The 26,705-nt window shown below is 36.8% G+C and overlaps 1 protein-coding gene across 1 annotated transcript in view; it reads right to left on the bottom strand.

Moving 5' to 3' along the window:
* Positions 1–2,908: 2,908 nt before the first annotated feature.
* LOC133524853 (uncharacterized) overlaps positions 2,909–26,705 on the bottom strand; it is a 281,791-nt gene continuing 257,994 nt past the window's right edge. Inside the window, exons 3-4 of the mRNA XM_061861000.1 lie at positions 10,740–12,175; positions 2,909–5,584 (exon numbers count right to left, since the gene is read on the bottom strand). Coding sequence (XP_061716984.1) covers positions 4,506–5,584; positions 10,740–12,168 — 2,508 coding nt within the window. The 5' untranslated portion in view covers positions 12,169–12,175 and the 3' untranslated portion in view covers positions 2,909–4,505. The remainder of the gene's footprint in view (positions 5,585–10,739; positions 12,176–26,705) is intronic.

Below are 26,705 nucleotides of genomic sequence, written 5' to 3'. Positions count from 1 at the left end.
ATTTTTTCTGTTTGACTGACGAATTGGAGTTGTAAACGTACTGGTTGTCGGAGACGGGTAAGCGATGACAATTGTCTTGGCCCTTGGCCCCGATACTGTAATAAAGTCCAGACAGCGCTTTGTACTGATTTTTACTGCCCAATATTTTTGCCCATAAAACTGTTACAGATGCTTGTATGGCGGATTGTATTTTTGGGTTAGGTCAGCCTAAGGGATAATTAGTTATTCTCTACAATTTTTATAGTAAAGTCTATCTGTAGCAGTTTTATGGGCAAAAATATTGGCATGATGTCTAAGTAATAATTATCGTGATCGTAGAGCTGGCAGCTTCCTCGCACAGAGAATAAGTATTGCGATACAACGAGGAAATGCTGCCAGCATCTACGGCACCATGCCGCAGAGGGATAGTTTTTAATTATTTATTTTAAGATTACTTAGTTTTATTTATTTTTAGATTTAGATTTTAAGTTTTATATGTATTATGTTGTTGTGTTTGTACCGAATAAGTTGTTTCTGTACAAATAAAAGTATTTGTCAATAATTATCTATATCTGTTTTACAGTTCCTAAATATGTTTGTATGCTTCCTCGACAACGTTGCTTTCACCAAAATTACCTTCCCTATGGACTGTTGGGCGAATGGAGGTATGTATTGGTATGTAGGTGGTAAGTACATTACCAAGTAGATCCATTTCTTGGCGAGATTTGTATAGTGTTTTTTCAAACTTGCAATAAAATAGAATAAAAATAGTAAATTTGTTTTATTCGTACGTTTACACAGCTAAAAACCAATCTACTACTATTTGATGGTATGAATGCCAAGACGTTGTGTCACAATTTGATGTTTATAAACAAAAGAAGGTTGCTTTATAGGCTGAAAGTATGGAGTGTGGAATTAAGAGGAGTGTCATCTCTTATGGTAGAACTGTTGCAAAAGTGTCCAGCTGTCAGCTATAAATAATAGTTCCAAATCTCTCCAGAGTAGCGCTAGAGTAGCTAAGAACCTATGCGTTATTGACGGAGTGAATTGCGCTGTCTATGATTTGATTTTTATGTTCAAGTACTCTAGGTATTGTAGCGCCACCTATTTAAAGTTTTTTTGATGACACTTTTTGGTACATGGAGATTTCTTTCCTTATCTCCACCTTCCGTAGCTGAAAGGAATATATTTATATTTCCGGACCTAATTTGAACTAAGTCTTGTCAACGTTTCATAGCAAGTTTGAGAAAAAGGATTTTTTATCACATAACCTAAGGGTTAGAGCAACCTTGCAGCTTAAAAAATTTGGTATTTCTCATGTTACGTTTACAGCAAGTTAATTATGTATGTATAATCTCAAAACAAAACAGAACCCTCATTATTTTTCCCACACACTTTTTTTTATAATAAAAACAATGGCTCACCCAAATCCTGTGACTTCAATGGACCTTTGTTTTTCCGACTGAGCCTTGGGCTTTACGAGCTTTTTAAATTTTTACGGCCCGACGTGTTGAAACGTGGAAACAATAAGTATTGTGCTGTTAATACCGTGATAATACTACCAAAGACAAGTAAAAAAAATAATTGATCATCTACAAGTCAGAGACCGTAGTCAAGATGACAATCGGTTAGAGTCTGTTCGGAAAAAGAAGAGTTGTGAAATGTATTGGGCCCCATTCCACGACTTCTCTTTCCGCACAGACTCTGGTCGGCTGCATGACATTTGCAATGCTAAAGAGAGGCAATGTCATCATCATATTCAATTCCGCGGTGGTTAGTTTATTTAGTTTGGACGGGGTCAATCAACAGACGCCAATGAGCAGGAGTACAGTCCTGCTTGAACACTTAGGTCTTACGTGGTTACCTAGTCCTAGGACTAACTTCGATGGGTTGTGTGAGCTCGTTTCTGGTACTTCACGTTCACAAGGCTGCACCTAAGTTTACCAATCCAACGTGCGTAGGTACTCGTACTTCGAACAAGTATACTTCATATTAATATATGGAACACATCTATGGGGTAAAAAGGTTGTAAAATTGTACCCCAAATATGGCGCTATGACCTATTTCAATAGTTAAATTACTTAAAATGGACAACATACTGTCTGTATATCGAACTCGAACCTCGCCAAATGATATATTTATGTCGAGAATACCAGTCTTTATAATTCACGGCTCTATTTAGGCATAAAGACCTGATTTTAAGTGACACTGCTTTGATTTCGTTACATTTCTATTTCAGGATTTTAAGCCCCAAACGATGTCACGCGTTTCTTTGTTCTTTGTCTGGATGAAATAAATTATTTGTGAATAAACATGAGCAATTTTATTTTTTTGTATCTCAAATAAGAGGAAGTTCTTGATGCCATGTTCCTGAAAATTTATAATTTAACTCGGTCTGCAAATGTTTTCGTTACTTATTGCTGTTTGTTACTAACTAGCAGTTTTACATTACCGCTACCTATTTCGTCCCCAAGGCAACATCCATTAAACGTTTATATACTAAAGAGCAATGCAAACGGGCGATTTTATTGTTTTTTAGTGTATGGACACTAAAAAGTAATAAAATCACATTGTACGGACAAAGGCCGTACCACGAGTTAACATTTGACATTTACGTTAGAGACTGCGTTAACTCGAGAGCATTCCCTGTCTGTCGCACTAACACATAAGTGCGAACGAGATGGACTGCGATCGAGTTCATGCAGTTGCTAACGTAAACGTCAAGTGTCAGCTGGTGGTTCAACTGGAGAACTAAACTCTTGTAACTTTGTATTTGTATTAGAAGAAGGACGCTTACTACGAAGAATTCCTATTGCACACACATAATTATATTGCTGTCCCGACCATGATGCCGGCAGTCAATGATACTGTGCGAGCTGGGCAACAATATAATAAGTTGTTGACAGGTTAAATAGTAATAATACAAATATTTACTGAAATATAGATTTAATCAGTTTTAATAATAATGTTTTATGTACAGCACTTACAACTATATAAAACTGGATGTCTACAGTAAACATTGTAAAAATATCGTACATTGTACATAGCAGTAACTCAAAAACTGAGCGGATTTTTTACATTGACAAACACTAGTACATTTCGACAGATATAATAGTCAATAAAGTTATTTTAGGCCATGCACTGACGTGTCTATACATTCTAAATCATCCTTGGTAAGCCGTCAAAATAATGTTGTAAAAAATAAAAGTTCACAATTTTCGATATGCAAGTAAAATGGAATTGTCAAAGTACTTGTAAATAATAAAAATGATAAATAATTGTTACGCATAAAGCACGTACAAAAAAGCACCAGTAAAAACTGAATATTTACAAGTTAACGCAACTCATTAACTTACAACTATAATTACCTCCTTGACCGCCCAGTTAATAGTTTAAAAAAAAGATGCAAAATCATCGTGAAATGACAAACGTAGTTCATAAAGTCTGTCATATTGATAGGGCCATAAATATTTGAACAGGATCAATAGAAATTCCGGGCGATCAAGTTTTAACACAAAATATCGTAGGAACCATGTACTTATTAGCGACCATACAACACAAATGTTTAGGTAAAGAAATAAAATGTTAAGTAATGTAGAAAGTATAACAAATATAATGAATGCCAATATTGCATCGTAATAGGCATTGGTAACATGAACACTTGACGTTCAATTCAACATACGTCGGAGGAGTTAAATTGTAAAAGCGTGTTTGACAATTTAAGATATCAGAATACAAACAACTAGTTATTATGTCGATAATTATAGAAACCTGTTTAACCGGGATATACCAAAAAATAGTGGAAACTAAAATGGTATTAACTTAGAAATAGCGAAGTTAATTATTTTAGTAAAAGAAGAAGTTTTTAGAGCTCACAATCACAAAATAATGTTAAAGTTATATTTAAAGATATTAGTTACGATATAATTGGATTGTAATTGAGACAGTTATTTTGTGAGTGTCAGTAAATACTACAGTTTATTATGCCGATTAATTACACTTTGAACTTACTATTGACGTCATCAATAGATAAAAAGTGTCTAACAATTCAGTCTTCCAAATACTATCTAGGGTTAACCAAATCATGCTAGCAAACTATGAACTGTAAAGCTACGGAATGGAAACACTATCGAATGCTGGTAAAGGAATGTCAACACAACAGACTCCAATTTAGAATAATCAGTCTTGAAAATGGATGAAGAGACATTGCAAACCTGGCAAGCGAATTTATAATTAGCTACCATTATGTACCACAAAGAATAAATACTTAAAATATGTAACATACGGTGTACAAATTACGACTTGCATTACATTACATCACTACAGGATAGAGCCTTAATTAAAATGGTCCATAAAATTTTGATTGTACGCAATTGTAAAAAAATCTAGTACAGAGTTTATTTACACGAGCACCGCGAACAAATTTAAATAATCCGTTTGCACATCATCGAGTCACTGATAACACTTTAAATCACTAAAAGCTCATTGGCACTTTGGTAGTACACTTAGTCTCAAACGCACTACTACTACACTTCCGTGCCATCTTCTCCTTCGTCTTCGAACAAGGGTTCGGTGGGGTTAGCCTCTGCCGCCGGCTTTTTCTTCGGTTTCGGTGGTGGTCGCGGTGGGATCTTACCACTTCTACCCAACGTTCCTGTTTGATTCATAGACACATTGCTCTCGTTCTTTCTTGGGTCTTCCTTTGAAGGCGATGACACTTCCTCTGTCTCAACTCTCGGACGTCTTAAGGATCCAGTTTCAGGTTTCTTGCGACTTAATGTGCTGGTGTCGGATACTTGAGATTGAGTGTCTGAATTTCTGTTTTCGTTGTACAAGGTCTTTCTTGGCTCAGGTTGAGGTGTTGAAGTATTTTTTGCTGCCCAACTCATTCTTGATGGACTCATAGGCTCCTGGGGACCGGGGGACGAGAGCATATTAGACATCTGAGACGCGACGCTATTACGAGGATTGTATTGTGGTACAGGAGACGGCGCCGGTTCTTGCTCTTCGATAGGGGCATAATAGACTTGGTGGGGCTGATGGGTACTCGGGTATGCCGTAGGTGTGGCCGGCAATGGTCGATTCCTCATCGGAGAAAATGTCGGTTCTAATCCAGTCTTATTTAAAGACAGCACCGAACTTCCGTTGGCCGTAGTCCTCAATCCCAAATTGTCGTATAGCGGTTCTTGAGCCTCAGCGCTTGGTAAAATTTGTGTGCTAGCAGTACTAGACCAACTTGGGACTCTCGGTCGCCTTGGGATAGTTACGTAGCCCTGTCTTGGCGTTACGACTGGTGGCGTGATAGGCGCCGTGAAAGGAGATTGAGACCGGGAATATGGTAGCGTTCTGAAGAGGTTTTGATTGGTGGTCATTCCGTAGATGGGCGAATGGATGGGACTGACTGGATTCAGTTGCGGTGGCAGTCGGGTGGTGTCTGGAACAGTGGAAGCGTTGCTGGCCGCTGGTGAGATTTGTGCGGCTCGTGCAGGGAACGATAATAAGTCTGGGGGATAAGTGGTTCTTCCATATTCAACGTTAAGGGCGTCCTGCGACCTTTTTGGCTGGTGATCAAAGTCGAGTGACCGCTTTTCGTCGTCAGTGTGCGCTGGAACAATATAAATGTGCATTCAAAACGTGGAAACCCATTCAATTAATTTACTATGAGTAATGAAGTCGGGCATGAATAGTGAGTAGGTAAAGGAAAATAATTAGTGACCTAGTAAGTTTCCAGGCACATAAAGTGGCACGAGAACTGTAATTGGGCCGTTTATAGCCCACGATAAAAGTATAATAAATTAAATGTAGCAATTATAATTATCAGACTGAACAACGAGGTGAAATAAATTATGTAGATACCTACTTAGTATCCAAGTAGCCTTTATCAACACATAACTACTTTATAAGTGCGGTAAATAGTAGTCGTGTAAATATTTAATTTTTGAATGGAATATGAAAATGTAACTGTTTATGGAACTACATGAACGTATCCTTAAGCGGTATTTGATGATCTGTGGCAACACAGTAGACGACAGAATAATGGCGTACATTAAAGACAAGTAACATTTAATTCAGTGTTTTATTTAAATAAATAATTGCAAAATGAACATGGTGTCAGGTGTGGGGTCAGGCGTAGTGCCGCCCATGACCTATGAAGGAAATCTGGCTGAAAATTTCAAAATATGGAGCCAGAGGCTAATAATTCATATGGAAGCTAACGAATTGGACAAGGCCAAGGAGAAGAGAAAAATTGCAATACTTCTCAACTTAATTGGAACAAAAGGAATCGATATCTACAACACGTTTACAAAAGATGAAAATGATACGTTTGAAAAAGTACTCGACAAATTCAAAAACCATTTTTCTCCAAGAAAAAATTTGACAATTTTACGCCATGAATTCTTTGTTATAAAACAAAATGGCGGTGAAAGGTTGGAAGACTATTTTACTAAAGTTATTAATCTTGGACGACAGTGTGAGCTGGGGGAGTTGGAAGATAAACTGATTCCAAGTAAAATCATTTCCGGACTAGACAGACAATATGACATGCTAAAAACAAAATTAATTTCGGAAGAGGACACCAAACTGACATTGGAATACGTGACTACGTACCTGAAAAATGCTGAAGCTTCAAGGCTACATGTTCAACAACAAAATTTAAATAAGGAACCGGAGGCGGAGGTTCTGTTTGTTCGTAAGCCTACCAACAATCAACATTCTTCAAGTAAAACTATAAAAAATTGTAGAAACTGCGGTAAATCTCATGGTATCAACAAGTGTCTTGCTTATGGAAAAACATGCTATAATTGTAACAAAATTAATCACTTTACAACTATGTGCATGAAAAAGAAAGTGCATATGGTTCAAGAGGAGTCTAATCATGTAGAAGAGGTTGATGACATGAGCGACCACTTCTTCGTCGGAGTGGCCAACGTCGAATCAGCGAATGAAATTACACAAACATTCTACGTTAATGGACAACCAACTCTTATGAAACTGGACACAGGTGCGGGATGTAACATTATAAGTACAGAGGTATGTAAAAAGCTTTTAATTCCCAAAGAACTAATTAAAATGAGTGAAAAGAAAATAGTACAGTTGGACAAGAAAAGTATGAGTGTCCATGGGGAGTGTAATTTAACGATTAGACATCCTAACAAAAACACTTACATGGTGGATTTTGTAATTCTTGAGGGTGAAGTCCCTACTTTGCTAGGCTGTGAGACATGTTTAAAACATGGTTTCATTACTGTTAATGAGGACCTGGTCAATGTTCATAGTGTTGAAATTGACAATAAAATTCCTAAGTTAATAAAAAACTTAAAAAATAATTTCAGTGAGCTGTTTGATGGTGGTCTTGGATGCCTTCCCAACACAGTAGAACTGAGACTTTGTGAGGATGCAGTGCCTGTGGTGCAGGCTGCACGGCGAGTTCCATTTTCATTACTGTCCGAACTAAAAGAAGAACTGGGAAGAATGGAGCAGATGGGAGTAATACAGAAGGTAACCAAGCCAACTAAATGGGTCAATAGCTTAGTTGTAGTCAGAAAACCAAATAATAAATTGCGCATTTGCCTTGATCCAAGAGCATTAAATAAATTTATTATTCAGCCTAAATTTCAATTGCATACATTAGATGAAATAAAAAGCAAAATGCAAGGTGCTAAAGTATTTGCAGTGTTAGATGCATCAAATGGTTTTTGGATGCAAAAATTGGATGAGGCAAGCTCAGATTTATGTACATTCCAAACTCCATTTGGCCGGTACAAATATTTAAGAATGCCATTTGGAATTTCTTCTGCGCCTGAGGAGTTTGGTAGAACAATTGCACAAATGTTTGAAAATGTAGAGGGAGTTAGTACATACATAGATGATATTTGTGTATGGGCTTCTAGTATTGAAGAATTAAATGAAAGGTTGAATAAAGTTCTTAAAATAGCATCAGTTAACGGTATCAAATTCAATGAAAGTAAATGCAAGTTTTTTGTTAAAGAATTATTGTATATAGGGCATAAATTTACATCGCAAGGTGTGACCCCAGACCCATCTAAGGTGGAGGCAGTTATGAAAATGGAAACTCCAAAATGCAAGAAAGATCTTGAAAGGTTTCTTGGTATGTGTAATTACCTATCAAGATTCATACCTAGGTACTCTGACATTAATCAACCTCTAAGGGAACTAATGAAAGAGGACAATGTGTTCCGTTGGGAGAGCAACCAAGAAGATTCTTTTAATAAGTTGAAACATGCTATATGTAACAGTCCATGTTTAACCTACTTTAACACAAACCAAAACATAACTTTGTCAGTTGACAGCTCGTCTACAGCTCTTGGAGCTGTCATTTTGCAAAATGAAAAACCTGTTGCATTTGGATCCCGAAGCCTAACTTCAACAGAACAAAATTACTGTCAACTGGAAAAGGAAATGTTAGCTGTGGTCTATGGGTGTGTTAAAATGCATCAGTATGTATATGGCCGTAAAGTGTTTGTTGAAACTGACCACAAACCTCTTGAATCACTCTTTAAGAAACCTTTATACAAAGTTCCTGCCAGGTTACAGCGTATGATGCTAGCAGTTCAAGGTTATAATTTAGATGTAAAATACAAACCAGGTCGTGAAATGTATATTGCTGACACACTTTCTCGAAGTTGTAATAAAAAAGAAACTGAAAATAAATTCCAGGAACTTAATAAGAATATTATAATGCATGTAAAATTACTTCGAGAAAGTTTGCCAATCTCAAATGTCTGGCTAAAGAAAATACAAGAAGAAACAAAGAATGATAGGGTGCTATGTATTGTAAAATCGTTTATTGAGAATGGATGGCCAAAAAATTGTCATGATCTAAATGCAAATGTAAAACAGTACTGGACCTTTCGGGATGAACTAGCAATTTTAGATGGTATAATCTTAAAAAGCAATCTTGTAGTTATCCCTAGATCACTAAAGCAATACATGATGCAAAAAATACATGAAGGACATGTAGGTTTAAGTACATGTAAAACTAGGGCACGTTCTTGTGTTTTTTGGCCAGAAATTAACAAAGACTTAGACTGTTATGTAACTGGCTGTATGCCATGTGCAAAGTTTATGCCTAACAATCAGAAAGAACCCTTGCTGAACCATGACATTGAGTTTTTACCATGGTATAAAATAGGTATGGATATTTGTAATTTTACTGAAAATAATTACTTAGTAATGATAGATTATTACTCTAAATTCATTGAGGTGTGTAAATTAGATAACTTGACTAGTGATTGTGTAATTACTCATTGTAAGTCAATATTTGCAAGGCATGGTATTCCATCTTACGTAGTAACAGATTGTGGAACTCAGTTTACATCTGATAAATTTAAGCAATTTGCTTTAGATTATAAATTTACTCATATTGAGACAAGTCCGAAGCACTCTCAATCAAACGGAATGAGTGAAAGCGGGGTTAAAATATTTAAATCTATTATAAAAAAATGTAAGGAAGATGGCTCAGACCCTTACCTTGGTCTGTTAAATTATAGAAATACAGAAAAGCCATATCAGCCCTCACCTGCTCAATTAATGTACTCAAGAAATTTAAACTCTCTTATACCTGTGTCTCTGAATTGTCTTAAACCTAAAGTAGTTACTATTGATAAACAAAAATATGAGCAATATCATGACTCTGTAAAAAAATATTATAATAAGAATACTAAGCATCTGTCAAACCTTAACCCTAAACAAAATGTGATGTTTAAAAAAAATATTGATTCTCCATGGGTTCCAGGCAGGGTCCTTAAACGTTGTGATGAGCCCCGCTCATATTTGTTGGCAGATGATAGTGGCAGACTCTTTCGTAGAAATAGAAAATATGTAAATGATAAGCCTAAATTTAGAAATTATTGTAATATGTTTGATGATTTAGATATTACAACAGGCACCCTAACACCAGCTGTTAGTTGTAGTAGTGATAGGAATTCACAAAATAACAATGTAACAGGCATTTCCCCTAATGTTGAAACTTTGAGTGATACTCCTAAGAATGGTGAAGATTTGTTAAGTAACGCTGATTTGGCTGGTTCTTCTGCTTCTGGTAATGTTTCTGTTATAAATGCTCCTCAAGCGTTCAAAACCAGAAGTGGCAGGATAGTCAGGGTGCCTGAGAAATTAGATCTGTAAGTTATAGGCTTATGGGTTTAAACTTTAAATTTGTTTTTATTTTTTATGTTAATTAAAAGAGGGGGGATGTTTATGGAACTACATGAACGTATCCTTAAGCGGTATTTGATGATCTGTGGCAACACAGTAGACGACAGAATAATGGCGTACATTAAAGACAAGTAACATTTAATTCAGTGTTTTATTTAAATAAATAATTGCAAAATGAACAGTAACTTTGCAGATTATAATTACGAATAAGATAAAGATAGTTTATTATTCAAGTAGGCATATTAACAATGCGCTTAAGAACGTCAAATAAAGCTACACCGACTCTAACCTATAGTCTATGGAGTGTTATATTTTGCAATATGAACATGTGAGAATATATAGGTTATACCTAGCAACTTGTACTACAGGACCAACCCCGAAATCAAGAAATAAATTGCATTCATTTTGACGGTTTTTTATGGGAGGATAAAAATTTTTCGCGATTTCGGTTTTGAACCCATAGTAAAAGAAGCTCAGTATGACCTACATATTCACATCGCAAAATATTGCTGGCAGTATAAAAACATCCTCTATATAACTGTAACCTAAACATTAGATTATTCTTTACAAAAATAACTTACCGAATACATTCGAATCATTGTCCAGCAATGTTTTGTTCAACTCCGACATCTCGGTCGCCCCACTCATGATCGAAGGCGGGTTGTCGTATCTCCGTGGAGGCTTCGTCACAGGATTCACTGCAGTAATCAAACTCTTTTCCATCTCCGGTATAACCGAACCTTCAATTAACGCCTCTCCGTTCGTCGTATCCGCTTTTTTAACAGAACTTCGTCGCCGGCAGCAGCAGTAGCATATAATAACTAGTAAGATCAGCAATATCGCCGCTGTGCAAGATACTCCAATCAAAACTGACAGCATATTACTATCTAAACCAGTTGGCACAGGAACGCCGGGTGGAGTATGAGCTACTGCCAACATGACACTTCTCTCTTCGACGCCACCAGGGTTTCTAGCCACACATAAATATTCACCGCTGTCAGTCGTGCCAGAAGATATGATGGTCAAGTTGACCCATTTGCTGTTTTCGTCATTACTCTTACTTAGGTAATACTTCGACTCACCCTGAATTTTGTAGGTGCCATCAATTATTTGAGAATTCAAAACCCAACTAACATCTGGTAAAGGATTGCCGTTGACTTGGCAGGATAGGGTAATATTTGTGTCATGTGTTTGTACAGTCATACTGGCGGTGGGGTACACGATGCTTGGTCGACAAGCAAAATCACTGGTATCTAGTTCTTTCCACAACTTTCCTTGAACTTTAGCAGGTTCAGCGCAAGCTACAGGAGTTGTGTATAAATTCTTGCTTATTACCCAATTTCTTAAAGGTTGTAAGTAACAGTCGCATTTCCAAGGGTTATCATGAACATCTAAACTAGTTAGCGCGGTCAATGCGCTAAGAGTATCGATTTTCAGCGTCTCAAGGAGGTTATTATCCAGCTTTAGATTATTTAGCTTAGGTACATTCATGAAAGTCTTCACACCGATATGTTTAATCTTGTTATTGCTCAAGTCGACCTTTTGTAAAAACGGCAGATTATTGAACAAGCCATCGTCAAGCGTCTCAAGTTGGTTATCGTTGAGCAGTATCCATCTAATCTTGGCAGTTTCTTTGAATGTATCAGAGTGTAGATCTTTGAGGTTATTTTTTGATAGGTCGAGTTCAATCATGATAGCGAGGCCACTGAGACCGTGTTTATGTATGGTTTGGAGTTTGCAGTCTCTGAGGAAGAGTTTTTTTAAGTTGTTAAGTTGGGCTTCTTCGAAGGCGCGTCGTGTGATTTCGTAGAGAGGGTTGTTTGAGAGGTCTAGTATTTGTATCTCAGTGCTAAGGGTCTTCGGGAGGTCGCGGAGGCCGGCGTTGGAGCAGACGGCCTGCTTGTTGCCGCCGGCCCACACGCACTTGCATTTCTCGGGACAGTTGGCAGTGAAGTCTGCCGCGGCCGCGGCCACGACGCTGAAGAGGAGTAGCTTCTTTAGACACTCCATTTTGAATCTGTAACAAGAAAACAATAATTAAGCATGTTAACAGTAAAAGTTTAAGTATAAATATGGGCTTAACTGAGCCAGTTCATGAGAAAATATAGTAGTTGAAGGTATGAGGCGTAGTTGTAGGTATGCTTAATAAGTAAGTAGAAATTTAAAAGTTAAAAACCTAACTAAGATAACTTCATCTATACCAGCGAACAACAATTTTACGTACTAAATTATTGCTTAGGTATTTCTTAAAGTTAAATAATTACAAACCGCCAAGATTCAGTCGTTTCGACAATATAGGCAGAGTTAATTGTAGTTATTCGTGGAACTGTTTAAATGTAACTTGTTTACTTTTAATGTCAATGAGGGCGTAATATTCTATTAGTTAAAGTCTTATCACAGACCTTTCTCACTTCCCATGCCATCTTCAAAGGGCAATAAAAACCATTAGGGCCGTTCTGTTCCAAAATAGAAACCATTCAAGCACACCACAGTCTTTACTGTTTAACGCGTAATAGTAATAGCCCACAGTAAACTTAGCAATTTACATAAAGAACACGATTTTATATAGTCTTTTAATAGATTTAGTGCTTTTGAAGTTAAAACGGTAGCAGTAAATGCATATGGCGTTTTGAGTTCTGGGGACAAAAACATTTTAATTACTGCTGCAGTAGTTGAAGGAACTTTAAATGGGCACTACCTATTTTAAAACATTAAGCATTCTTTCCTTTGCGACTCTTTTGCATTAAGACGTCACTTTAAATTGGAAGGAACTTAGCTTTTCTAATCAATTACGTCAGTTAAATAAATAACAGAATGGACGTGCTAATCGCGGCAGATTTACACTGCCCGCGTCAACGTTGTAGCAGTAAAGGTGACATTCGGATAGGAACTGCAGCTGCATTAATGTGGCGACATTACGGCTGCGGCGTGGACGCGGCCGCTGTAACTGTCAATTTCCATCATAAAATAACATTCACCGCCGTATTACTGTCACGATTTGAGCGTTCAATACATTAGTAATTGTATCTAGGCAATTGACAGTGACAATGTCTGCGTCAAGGCCGCAGCAGTAATGCAGTTGCAATTGCCACTCGAACGTCACCTTAAAGACTAAGACGGCCGTGCTGTTTAGATTAAAATAGATGTCATATAAATACTAAAGAAAAAAGTGACCAAACCCTCTAGTGGCGGAGGCTAATTTTGAACGCTCTATAGCATAGGCGGCTAACATTTGAATAATTTGATTTAGTCTCAGTTTGCAACCATCACATTTGTACAGTTTGGTTAACACAGTACCACAGTGTAAACATACAGTGTGACATAATAGAATAGTTACTAAGGCAGCTCGAGGGTCCTAGATCCGTCGTCAGTATATTACGTGTAATAATTATCACGTGTAATTACATTCCGCACATAAACTGGTACAATTTGGCCGTGAGTGCGCCGGCGAGCACTGACTTGCGGAATTATTGACGCTCTCGGCGCAAGTCAGCGGCTGTAGCCAAAATATTAACAATCAACATCAAATGTTGCGTAGCAGACTATGCGCCAAAAGTATCTGCCATTCTCTCATAGCTTAACGAAAAGAGATATATCTCTTTATGTAGAACGCCAAAATTATATGTAGAACAATCGATGCAGATACTTTTGTATGTCTACTTCAGATATATATCTGGACAGAGGGTGGCAGATACTAGACTACGTTGGTGTGTTGCTTCATACGCTACTTTTGATGTTGACTGGACGTTAATATACATCAGTCGAAAAGTAATAATGTATCAGGAGCACAAAAAGTGATTGAACATATACAATGTTTAAGGGATTTATTACATGTATGTTTAATGATATTCATTATGATAAACACAGGGCATATGATGAAGGCTGGCAGAGGCAGCGATGTACGATGTAGCTTGCAATCTTGCCTCAAGCCACTCCGCTAAATATTAAGCCTTAAGAAATAGTAAATGCAAGAGTTCCTGTATTGAGGCTCATCAGTTCTCGACTTGCATCTCGTGTACAAGGCTTAAAATGTGGGGCATCAATTAGTATCGTTCTCGGCTTCAACGAGTTACGAGGTTATCACACTGATACGGATACGCTCTATGCACGTATCAAAAATAAGGAGATCCGCATGAGAACCAAACTAGCTCTGAGAATTGCCAGACTTAAGTGGCAATGGGCGGGCCACATTGCTCGCAGAACCGATGGCCGATGGGGCAGAAAGGTTCTCGAGTGGGGTATCAGAAGATGCACCATGGGAAGGCCCTAGACTAGATGGACCTTCGATCTGGTTGAAGTCGCGGGAAACCGTTGATCGAGGGCAGCGATTGACCGTTCCTTGTAGAGATCCTTAGGGAGGCCTTTGTCCAGCAGGAGGCTTTTCAGCTGAGATAATGATGATGAGGTATGGATATGGACGATGTCCCGTTCGGCCAATGTGGAGACCGCCTTATAACTCTTATAAGCCGAGTGTCGTTTCCAGTACCTGCGTCGAAGCGCTATAAGGACTGTAGAGGGGCCGAATATGAAATTTGCCGAATATTCGGCACTTTAACTGAACAATTCATCGAAATACAAAGATACGGACATTGGAAAACTTGCCGAATACCGAATATCGAATATCATCTCTAATAAGAACCCTCAGGGCACGCCGATTTATGTGTAATCCGTTGGTGCAGAACGTTGACAAATATTAGACTTAAATATCAATCGATAGCAAATTACAATCCCAATAGTCAAAACAAACATCAAAGTTATATTAGCTGGATATTTATTGCCTAATAATTCAATACCGCCAAAGCGAAAACTGAAGATATCTTGAAATTGAATACCACCTTTTTAAATTCCTCTTTTATTACAATAAAAGACAAATTATTTATTCATCAAAAAAACATTGTATACTTAATTATAACAAAACTCCTCTAAACTACATTTAGTTTGACTGTGGAGTCAGGTGCAATTCCCACTAATTCCTACTTAAGTATATTAATATTATCATATTCTGTCACATACATAAGAATAGGGTGGTTCACGTTTGTATGTGAAAAATTCAAACTCTAGCTAGAAAAAGCGGCACCCCCTTACTTTGAATTTTTGATACACTTATTATGTTGATAAAATACGCCAAGTTTTGTAACTTTATCTTAACTACAATGGGGTGCTCAACCACTTTGAAATTTTTCAACGAGAACGTAGAAATGAAATCAAAAAATTAAAAAACACATATATCTTTTATTTAAGTAGTGCTCCCACTATTCGAACATGTGATTTATAGGTTATTAAGTAAAATAACATTTTATTTTATTTTTTTGTAGAAATTCCTAAAAGTAACATGAAAAATAAAAATAAAATAGCAATTAAAATGTTTTTTTTCTTCGAAATTTATAAATCACATGTTCAAATAGTGTGAAAACTACTTAAATAAAAATCAAAAAAAATATATACTTCTTTTTCATAAGTCCTAAAAACATTAAAAGTGGTTGAGCACCGCCTTGTAGTTGAGTTAAAGTTACAAAACTTGGTGTATTATATCAGCATAATAAGTGTAACAAAATAAGGGGTGCCCCAACGGAAAATTAAAAAAAAAATCTGAACCGCTCTAACGAGTATACAATTTGACATACTGCTTCGGGAAAGCGGGCATTTATCTTGAAACTAGGTAGCATAGAAAACTCTAGCTCAACTTGCACACACATGCACTTTTATTGTGATACGAGTATCTCAAAGGATGATAGTGTATGGTTCGCTTCAGAATGAGAGCACAGAATTGAATTGAATCAATGAACATCCCAGTTGACTTAGTATATTTCATTGTTAACAAACTATGCACTGTCACGTCATATCTCAGTGCTCAAAGCGAATGCATATGATTCGTTCGATTTTAAAACTAACATCTGAATGAAATTTGACACACAAGTAACTTGAAATAAGATAAACGACAGTTTTTACCTCGCTTATAATCCCCTAGAAGGGCAAAATGTTAGTTGAAAATTAGTTTGCAAAATCGTGGAAAAGAAAAAGAAAATAGGGCGCGTCAAATCGCGTGAAAACGGATCCCACAGTCAAACTGTGCAAACACGGACGTTGTATTTAATATTAAGTCAGTATCCATTGTATTTTATTGAAATAAATAAATAAATAAAAATGCATCCTTTTTAAATTGATTAGCAGTGGACATGGGCATCCTTAGTCTATTTATTAAGATCGTTAATATACCTACATAGTGTGCCGAATAACTAAATAAATAAAAAAACATTCCACTACTCAACCAAAACTAGCCCACACAAAGGCTTCCTAAAGGTTGCCCGGTAGAGATATCCTTTCAGTGACAAGACCGCATGTTGCTACCTAGTTATCATTTTTTCTTCTTAATTTCGTTATAATTTTACATAGGTACCAAATGTAATGTTAAATATTGATGCAATAAAGAATATTTACTTGTACTTACTTACTTAATTGACAAATAAAATATCTCAGACTGTCTTCTAACTTGCACCACAAAGCAAGGAGGCGCAATGTTCCAAGAATAACCGTTAAAGAAAGACATCACCTATATTACCGTGGCTCTTAATCCTTAACCCGTTACGCCGAAATTTATTTGATATAGACCCTTTTTACTGTGTTTTGGGACCTGTGTGATTACCGTTAAGTGTCTCTTACGTTTGCAATAAAGTGTACGAAACTGAGGGTTCGTCGTTTCAAATCTACGTATGTAAACCGTTCCATATTTAACTAGCACTGGAAATTTTGTGTTTTTAAAAGCGATTTTCATCCTTTTGTCTTCGTAAAAAGAAGTGAGAATAATCAATAGTCTTTTTACATTAATATAAAAGGGTATGACTGTTGCGAGTATAATAGATATTATATGGATAGAAAACCTTCGAGTAATTTGTTCCGAGTTTGTATTCCTCAATGAACTCTGATACGAATTAATTTAAGCACAATTCAAAGGCACATTCCCTTTTAAAAATATTTGTAACTTTCCATCACAAAAGGGTCCTTAGGCTTAAAGTGCAAGGTCTGTTCCATCTGAAATTCCAACAGAAATTTTGATAAAAAGTTCTTATTGCACTTGAAGCATAAGAACCCTACTATGCCACATTTAATTATGAATTCGAAGCGGGGACAAATAGTAATAACCAGGGGGAAACTGTGAATATCGATATCCGAGGATGCGATACACCAATTTTTATTACTGAAGTTTCTAATGAACCTCCAGATATCACTGCTGACTTTCTAATATTTATTATATTATAATTTTATTGGTAATTTAAGTCCACTTATATTACAAGTAGATATTACTAAGACCAGTACCCCTAGTGTAAATATTTTCGACAGCGAAACTTGACGTACGCGTTTGCGTTAAGTGTCATTTTGTATGAGATTTTTGACTTTCCAAAACGTCCCGCTTGACGCGCTGTTCAAAAACCCATACAAAATGAGACTTAACGCAAACGCGTACGTCACGTTTCGCTATCGACTAAAATTACACTAGGGGTACTGTTCTTAAGTACTTCGACCCAAACGAACGTAGGTAATGATTTAAAAAATGTTCTAGAGAGAATTTGAAATTACTTTTCCGTCGTAGAGACAAGGCACGTAAACGAAGATAAAACTGGATTTGATTATGAAATACGGAGACAGCTAGTCCCTTGCCCAATTTAGTTCTTCAAACACTTCATTTCAGCTGATTTTTGCTAGAAATTGGAGAGGCATATTACATATATTAAGTTTGCCTTTATTATGTTCCTTTTTTCTTTTGAATACGAAATTCCGTGACACATTAAATATACCTATAAAACACGTCACTAGGAACTAGCTCATCATATTTCGCTCCACGATGATCCACCTAATCGCAATTCTGTATCTGTTGGCGGCCAATCGTAAGATCAGGCACATCATAATGTTTCTGTGTATTATTTTGACGGTAGTCACATAAACCAATAGTAGGTTCGTTAGGTTGCTACAGATGCCCGAAGGGTTAACTGTCTAGAAATAGGAGCCCCACGTTTCATGATATGCCTAGGAATTTCACGATATGCCTGATCTTACGGTCGGCCGCCGACATATCGATTAGCCAACGCGAACGGCTCTGGATAAAGCTCCTCTTTATGCATATTAATCGAGCAATGTTTGACTAACAAATGTGAGTTTTAATATATTTAATATATACTTTATTTTGAGAAAGACACATATTTAGAAAATGAAAAAGTACAGTAGGTAGGTATATTAGACAGATTTAGATATTAGTGCAGTTATTAATCGACGATATCGTGTCGTCCAATATGAAGAAAGTTATTTTATGCATAAGATGCTTTGGTATTCAGTTCAATTTAAAATGCTGACTAGTCGAATAGATATTGAAACCAATATATTAGATGGTTCCAATCAATATACCTAGTATTTTATCTCTTTTATCTTACGTTAATCTAGGTTCTTATAGCTAACGTCCGGATTCAGACTGCACCAGAATTACTGCTGCAGTGTTGCAGCGCGACATTACTGCCGATTATCGATTTTGACATTACTGTAGGAAACGTCAAATTTAATATAAATTAAAAAATATATTATGCAGCTTTTAAATTTATACAGTAATGCAGTCGACTGCAGCAGTACTGCACCGTGATCTTTCTGCCGCAAATGTCAAAATCGATGTTGCTGCTAAACTTCCTATCCCTATAATGTGAAAGTAACTCTAGATAATATATGTCGGCTTGTTTGTTACCTCCTCACGCTTAAACCGCTAATCCGATTTAGGTGAAATTTGGCATGGAAATACGAGGCCCGCAAAAGGACAAAGGATAGTTTTTATCAATCATCATAATCAAACAACGCAGACGAAACCGCGGGTAGAAGCTAGTATATGACTATACTTATAAACGAGTCGTAGTAGACCATAGTATGACAAATAAAACAGGCCAGTAATGACATTCACATGATGCAATGATACTGTACTGAATAGAGCTTTGTATCAATTGAATGAACGACTGAACGTTGAACGTTCATACGTGACCCAATGAACTGTGGAAGCTTTATCGTATCATTGCCTAGTATGTATTACTTTTTCCACGCTACATTAAACTGTTTTAGTACTTAAGGGTGTGACTTAGCTCTAAAAACAATGTGCAAATTTTAAAATAGCAGACCTATTCGAACGTACACTGAAATTAAAATAATAAAAGATGTCATTCAGATATAGTGCATTTCGCTCGTACTTGTCCGTACAAAACTGAAGTAGTGAGCTGCGAAATTGTATGGAGATATTATGAATGAATACATTGATAAAGTCGCCATGCACTTTTGCGGCTGATGGTACATGTATTGTAATATGTATGCATATGTATTTAAATGGCATGATTAAAATATAATTCCGATATCAGTTTACGTTCAAATAGGCCTGTAGGTGTGTACATAATATTTTTTATGATAAATTCATTATATAATATCGTGATTCATATGTTAAGTCTGTCACACTTTTATACCCTTTGAAAGCCACACCTATCGTGAGCGATGCGTCATCATGAACCTTGCCCGAATGCACGAAAGTTTGTATTCGTCTGTAGCCGCGTGCGTCACTTGACGTCTTTGGCGTGAAAGAGATTGACAGTATCATCGGCCGTGACTGCTGCAACGCAGTCCTTATTGGAATGTAACCTTTTTGTACCGCGCAGCCGGCGCCCGTCGGCCCCGCATTTCTCTTAAACTAATAACCGAGCTATTAAATCAATTCTAACTCGTTACGTTTTATTGATATAATTCCCGGGTCGTTAACCTGTGGCTTAATCAGCTATCACAATCAATGCCGAGATAGCTAGGAGAGGTCTAGAGATAGACAGACAATGATTGGCTCCGGCAATGTAATGAATGTTCAAGGGGAGGGGGAGAGGCATACATTTTGTTAGAAATTTTGTTCTCTATGGGAAGGGGGGCTGCCCCCCAAAAACCCCCGGAAAATTCCTAGTCGAATGTGGTACCTACTATATTACTCTTTATTGCACACCTCTCGTAGTTTACATGTACAGAAACATGGACAAAGACAATTAGAGGGAAACAGCAGGCGGTCTTATCGCTTAAGAGCCTTATTTCTTCCAGACAACCTTCGGGTAGCAAAGACAAGAAAATTAGAATATGCAATATAAAAAAAAATGTAATATTATTAAACAACACAAATCATTAATATGAATACAAATACATGAATAAGTATAAAAATAAAAGTACACAAACATACTTAGTAGTAAATTCAAATTGTAAACGTCACATTAAAAAATTTATAACGTTTGACATTTTTGACTATGAAAATGGAACTCCTAAGGAGATCTCGCTGCTCATTATAGGTATTATGGATGGTAGTAAGGAGAAAGAGGTACGAAAAGTGTCCATCAAAAAACCTTAAATAGGTGGCGCCACAATACTTGACTTTGATTAAAAAAACTTAAATCACTGACAACACACTTCACTCCGTCAATAACACTTAGTTCATGGTCATGTCCTTGTGCTACCCAAGCGCCACCGGAGAGATTTCGTACTATTATTTACTGCTACCAGCTGGACACTAGCAATAGTTTTCCCGTAAGAGATTGTTCTCCTTACCTCTACCCTCCATAATTAGGTATATACTCCTACGAGTATATACCTATTTCTGCCAGTTGTAGGTAGCTACAACTGGCAGAAATCCAAGCAGCTAAAGCAAAAAAAGTTTCAACGTTCGCGCCATCCGTTTAGTATAGTTATGAACGTTATGGCAGCAAACTTTCTTGATCTAATTACAGTACGAAACATCCGTTTCCATTTTTAATTAAGCTTTTCTAATTCATTGCATGACTTGTTAATGTGTTTAGTACGCATTGGTACAGTAAAGATAAAATCAGTATTATGACTTCATATTGAGACTTGAGTTCATATTTACATGACTTACTTAATTCTTGTAGAAAGCAGCATCACATCACCTAGGATACGGGGCTTCGATGTATTTCAAAAAGCTGGCCTTATGCCAAAATAGAAGGGTTTTTCTTCTGAAATATGACATCGAATGCTCATATCATATGCAAACTGAAAATCTACGAGAAAATGTTATTTCTAAAAAGTCTGTAATTGTTAAAGTCCGCCTAAGCTAACTTTGCACCGATTTGAATAGAACAAAGTGTGATAATGTCATTAGAAAACGTCATATATTCATAGAATTTAGTCATTCACGATGATACGCTCACAATTTTTCATTGCAAATGCCACGCAGAGCTTGACCCGACTTAAAATTTTCTATCACATACAACCTTTCTTTCTTTTCTTTTCTCAGAAAGTCTGTTTTTAATTACAAATTTGAACTTGTTTAGAACTATCATTTATTTAGGCAGACGCGTGCATAGGGGAACGTGGACCTAAAGCAATGGCACCATGAGTCGAAACACAAATATAAACATTCGTAGGCATTAATTAAGTAGTAAGATAAAACTTTTTGATCCTCTGAAATAACAAAATTGAAATAAGGCGTCACATACATAATATGGTAATATGGAATCGCGGGGAACAATTGACCATCGATTTTTAAACTATAAGGAATTAGTTACTGAGCGCTTTCGTCATGTATTTCTGTTAGGTTACCAAACTACACCAAAGAAAAAATCTTAAGAATGCGTTCAAAAATCATCTCCCAATTTCTCAAAAATCGGTGGCCACTGGTCAATAAAAATGTTACCCCGCGATTCTAAGTAATCCCATTTTACGGTACCTATAGACAATTACTGAAGTCAGAGTACTGACATTTGTGCTCTGTTTCGCTATGGTTGGCCTTTGGACTACTAATTAGTGATAGTTCACAATGCTAACTTTCTTTTGATTAGGTTTTACGAGATTTCGTAAGAGGTATAACTGATTGGATCGACTCTAAAATTCGAAATTTAATTTAAATTTTAAAATTATTATATTGTGGTATGTTGATATATATGCCGATTTAAAGTAAACCATTAATCATGTTATAAAACGTAAATAAGGTTGTGAAGTAGTTTTTATACATAAAAACTGTAGGAGCACATTCAACAAGGAGTTTTGGCTGAAGGGTGTCAAGTTTCGGCGGTTCCGAGGCCGGCTCCCTGACACTGCGGGCTTGCGTAATGCATCGCAACCATAATGTGATTTGTAGTTTTAAAATATATTGTTATAATATGTATGTTAGTTTAAAGTATTTCTCTATGCGCCACTAGTTGCCTGACATAAAGATTATCATTCATTCATTCATCTATCCAGTGCGGAACAAAGTATGCACATTTTACGGTAACAATAAAGAGATTTACAGGATTTTCTGCTAAAAGTGCTAATCATCGTTACCATCATCACGTGGATAGATTCCTCCCGTAAGGATCTATGATATGAAGATCCTCGATCCTCGTGGTGATCCACGCGCTACCCTCATCCGGTGTTTTACAAGTATCTCATATTGTCGGCCTTTGACTTACGAAGCTATGTTTTCCGATGCGTGGTTACCGCTTGAGAACCTATTTGCCCCAGAACCTTTCACTAGCATCACCAACCTGCACGTCCTAAAAACCAGAGCCTTCTACTCTTTGTGCAAGGTTTCAAGGTTTTCATATTAAATTATAGGTAGTAAGTTTATAATATATTAACTTTGGTTTAGAATATTCCCCTTTGCTAATCCAAGGCAGATACAGACTTTTGAATTTCTTCAGAAATGTGTACAGATTTCCTCATGATGTCTTACCTTATCAATGTAGTACAGGTATTCCTATAGATATCATATTAACGCGGTGGTAATAAGGTAGTGTTATAGATATTAGGCGCCAATTTCAAGTACATGACCATTGACACCTGACAATAATAATTTCCTGTTCATTTCTAAGTCGGTAATTAACGACAGTATGTACCTACATAGCGTTAATGTTTACATGTTGTACTGCTAGAGTATTATACCTACTCTGCTGGTCCGATTTCCGATTGAGCTGAAAATTTGCATACATATGTAAGTCGGGTGACAATGCAATATTATGGTATGGTGGTATGGGCGTCGAGCTGATTTGATGATGGAGACGGGAGGTCGACATAGGAAGTCTGTGATGAAACAACGCAACCTAATTGTGTGTTGGAGTTTTTAGCATTGTTTCGATGAGTATTAGTTGCCTGTGGAAAAAAAGTGCACTCAGCGACCAAAAATTTTACCAATAATGGAAATGTTTGCCAAAAACTTATCACATTTCGATTGGCGTTTGTCGATAAACAATTGTCATTATGGCGACAGATATCAAGGCCAGTTATTTATTTACAAGTAATTAAGCCTAATGATAATGTTTGTGGGTTAATAGATTGGAAGCCGTTAATAGCTGGCCGGCGATACGCACCATTTCTTCAAGGGCTGGACGGTTATCGCGAAATTCGAAGACTATACTCATTTCTATTGCTCTTGCTTCGAATGACAGGGACGCAGATAGACAATTTTGGAATTTGGATGTTTACCGCAGCCTCACTGGTTCACTGAGCCGTGTGAATTGGTTCGATCTTAGCCGAATTAAGATTGGAAATGACAATCGGCGAAGAGAATCATCTCAGGGAAACCGAATTACGCTTAGCAAAGATATATAATACAAGATAAAGATAAAATGCTAAGAAAAGATAAGATTTATTCGGGACAATAACAATACATGTACGAACATGGACAAACAACAAAAGCAGAGAAACAGAACATTAAGTGCGCATCACGAAATGGACCTAACTCGGCATAATGAAGCAAGCACTGTGGCCCGTAGGAGAGCAAACACGTAAAGGTACATTAAAACATTACAAAAATAAATATATATTTATTCATTTCTGTAAGCCTGGAGAGACGCGAGACACATCTTAGGTACAGTCTTTTTGTAGGTTAGGTCATATTTTGACAAGATGAACGATGATGATGATATTTAACAATTTTTCAGATACGTTTTTAAAGGAATTTCTTTAAGCTTTTTTTAATAACAACATATTCTCATCGAAATCCAAAACTAAAGTTTTCTTCAAACCGAGTATCTACGGTTGCAAAACTTGCAACAATGCGCCAACTGATCCGCGTAAAATACAATGAGGGCTAATGAGGACACATGACCCAATTTACAAGGAAAGTGGATATCGGCCGTGCCAATTACTGGCAAAACAGATTGGTACTTAGCTAATGATGTTGCTCAATATTGGATGATTGCGTCAACGGAAAAGTTAGGTTTTCACTTGAGTTTTCCCTTCTTTTCAAGTTTTCACTCGTCGAACACAGACATATCAAAGTGTGGTGTTTAGCCCGACACAACTCACAGTTATGTAATAAAAAACTACATTCATGATATTTATGTGTACCAAAACAATTATAACACAAATTTTTAGATTTCAGAAAATCTCTACGCTGTTCAATATTCAAATCTTTAAATCGGTTGCACATATACATGTAATGATACAAATTACAATATCGACAATTTATTACTTTAATGCCCTCTTGGACATGCATCAACATTTTAGCATTGCCATGAGGCACTGTCTTGACAACAGACTGTTTGAATGATCCGCTAACAGTTATCTTCAAAGCAATAGACATTTCTAACGCCATTCTAACCTTCCAAGATAACATATTAAGGAATATCTGAACCAGTAAAACTTAATTCAAACTACCGCCGCCGCTCTGGTGTGCGAGCGCGACATCGCTGTAAACCTGTTTTTTAATGATACATGAGGCGAACGAGCAGACGAATTGCCTGATTGTAAGCAATGGCAACCGGCCTTAAGATGGGAGTACGCTCTTTTCCTGAAGATTTGAAGGTCTTAATGATCCGGAAAAAATGCAGGCGACAGTTCATTCCACAGTTTAGCTGTGCGAGGGAGGAACTTTCTGGAGAAACGCACAGTTAAGGACTGCCAACCATCTAAGTGGTGATGGAAATGTCGCGTAGTGATTTTTTCCTACCTTACTTGCGGTTGTTATGCTAGTTAGTCCGAAACAACAACTACAATGCAACTGGCTGAGGTAGGAATCGCTCGTATTGTTCTCTTCGCTGATTGCTTCCGTTCGAGCGTGTGACAGTACTCACACAAAAGATTATTGGAAAACGATGCCTGCTCCTGCTTTCATGCCGACTACTTACTAGACTGGTTTGAAGCATAATTTAAGCGTGTTTTACACAAAATAATCGTTCAAAAGCTGAAAATCGTTGAATAACTGTCAATAGAGTAGAATATTATATCAGCCATATATGGTTGCATATGCGGTAAGGGGTACGGTACCTACTCGACCTTTTTAGCTGCATAAAAATGTTAAAAATGAGCGCTGTCTCGGCAACAAACCGCATAAGCAGTTCGGCGAGTAACTTTAAAATTGATTATGTATATGAAAAAAAATTAAAAAAAAAAATGCGTTAGGTTAAAAAGGCTGGGCGCTTCTCTATAAAAATACAAATAGTTAGAGCCACTGTGTCCCATGAATTTAATGTTAAACCATTTAGCGCTAATCACGACACATTGTCGTTTTGCCTCTACGAATCATTTCCGCTACATACCGGGAAACTCATGTTATTCGCTACGATGTAGCGTTACGACTGTAGCTCAGCGGTGAATGTGTTAAAGGTATGAATGTGGGGCCACTCACGCTGGCGTAGCAGCTATGGGCATTAATTGCAGAAACATAAAATTACACCTAATTATTTAAAAAGGTAAAAACAAAGTTTCTAATTGTTGCCCGTAGTTTAAAAGACGGTTTAGACACCTTTAATTTGACACCCATAATACATTTTGTACGATAAAACAAAGTTTTTTACACATAACAGATTTAAATTTCAGGTTTCGGTAATTGCTACAGTAAATAATTGTACCTAATATTATGAGGAAATCAAACGTAGAGATAAGCTAACGCAGAATAAGGGTCCATTGTGTGACAACACTGGAAACTTTGTCAAAGGCGCGCCGTCGTCTGACGATCCGTGAATTTATAACTTGTACAGTTTTTGCTCTGGAAACTTTCCCTTAGGGTTGCTTCTTTTTATAGCTTTTATTGTTTTTCATCTTTTGTGTCATTAAAGTTGACGGGATTTGTAGCTTTTATAGAAAGTATTTAATCTTTTATTTCAAACCGGCGGTAGCGATTTTCGAAAACTTTCTACCCCTGGTTAAAAGCAGGCTAGCTTATTCTAATTGTATGTGTAGTGTATGATAAATTGATAACTACTCGTACTAGGATAGTATTCAATACTAACGTAATTATCGTTCACTTTAAAAAAATCTCGGGTACTGCTAACCAAAAGAAAAATATGGTACACCTAACTGGGTTACAACAGTAGTATAACATTCGAGATTTTCCAAAGTATTTATTTAAAATTTAAATCAGGCAACAAGGCCCAAATACCATCGAGACTAACATATACATGTGTATTATAGACATAAAACTAAACACTATTTAGGCGATAAAACGGCGTGTCTCCGTTGAATAATTTTGTCTTGTGACGGATTTGGCAGTTTGTCCCAACCAACCAGGGGTTCAACCAGAACCCCTAGTATAATTTTTTTCGATAGCGTAACGTGACGTACGTACG

This window comes from Cydia pomonella, chromosome 14, assembly GCF_033807575.1.
Source record: "Cydia pomonella isolate Wapato2018A chromosome 14, ilCydPomo1, whole genome shotgun sequence".
NCBI classification, from domain to species: Eukaryota; Metazoa; Arthropoda; class Insecta; order Lepidoptera; family Tortricidae; genus Cydia; species Cydia pomonella.
Note: the sequence above shows the minus strand (reverse complement) of the source record. Positions and strands in the feature narration are given on the sequence as shown.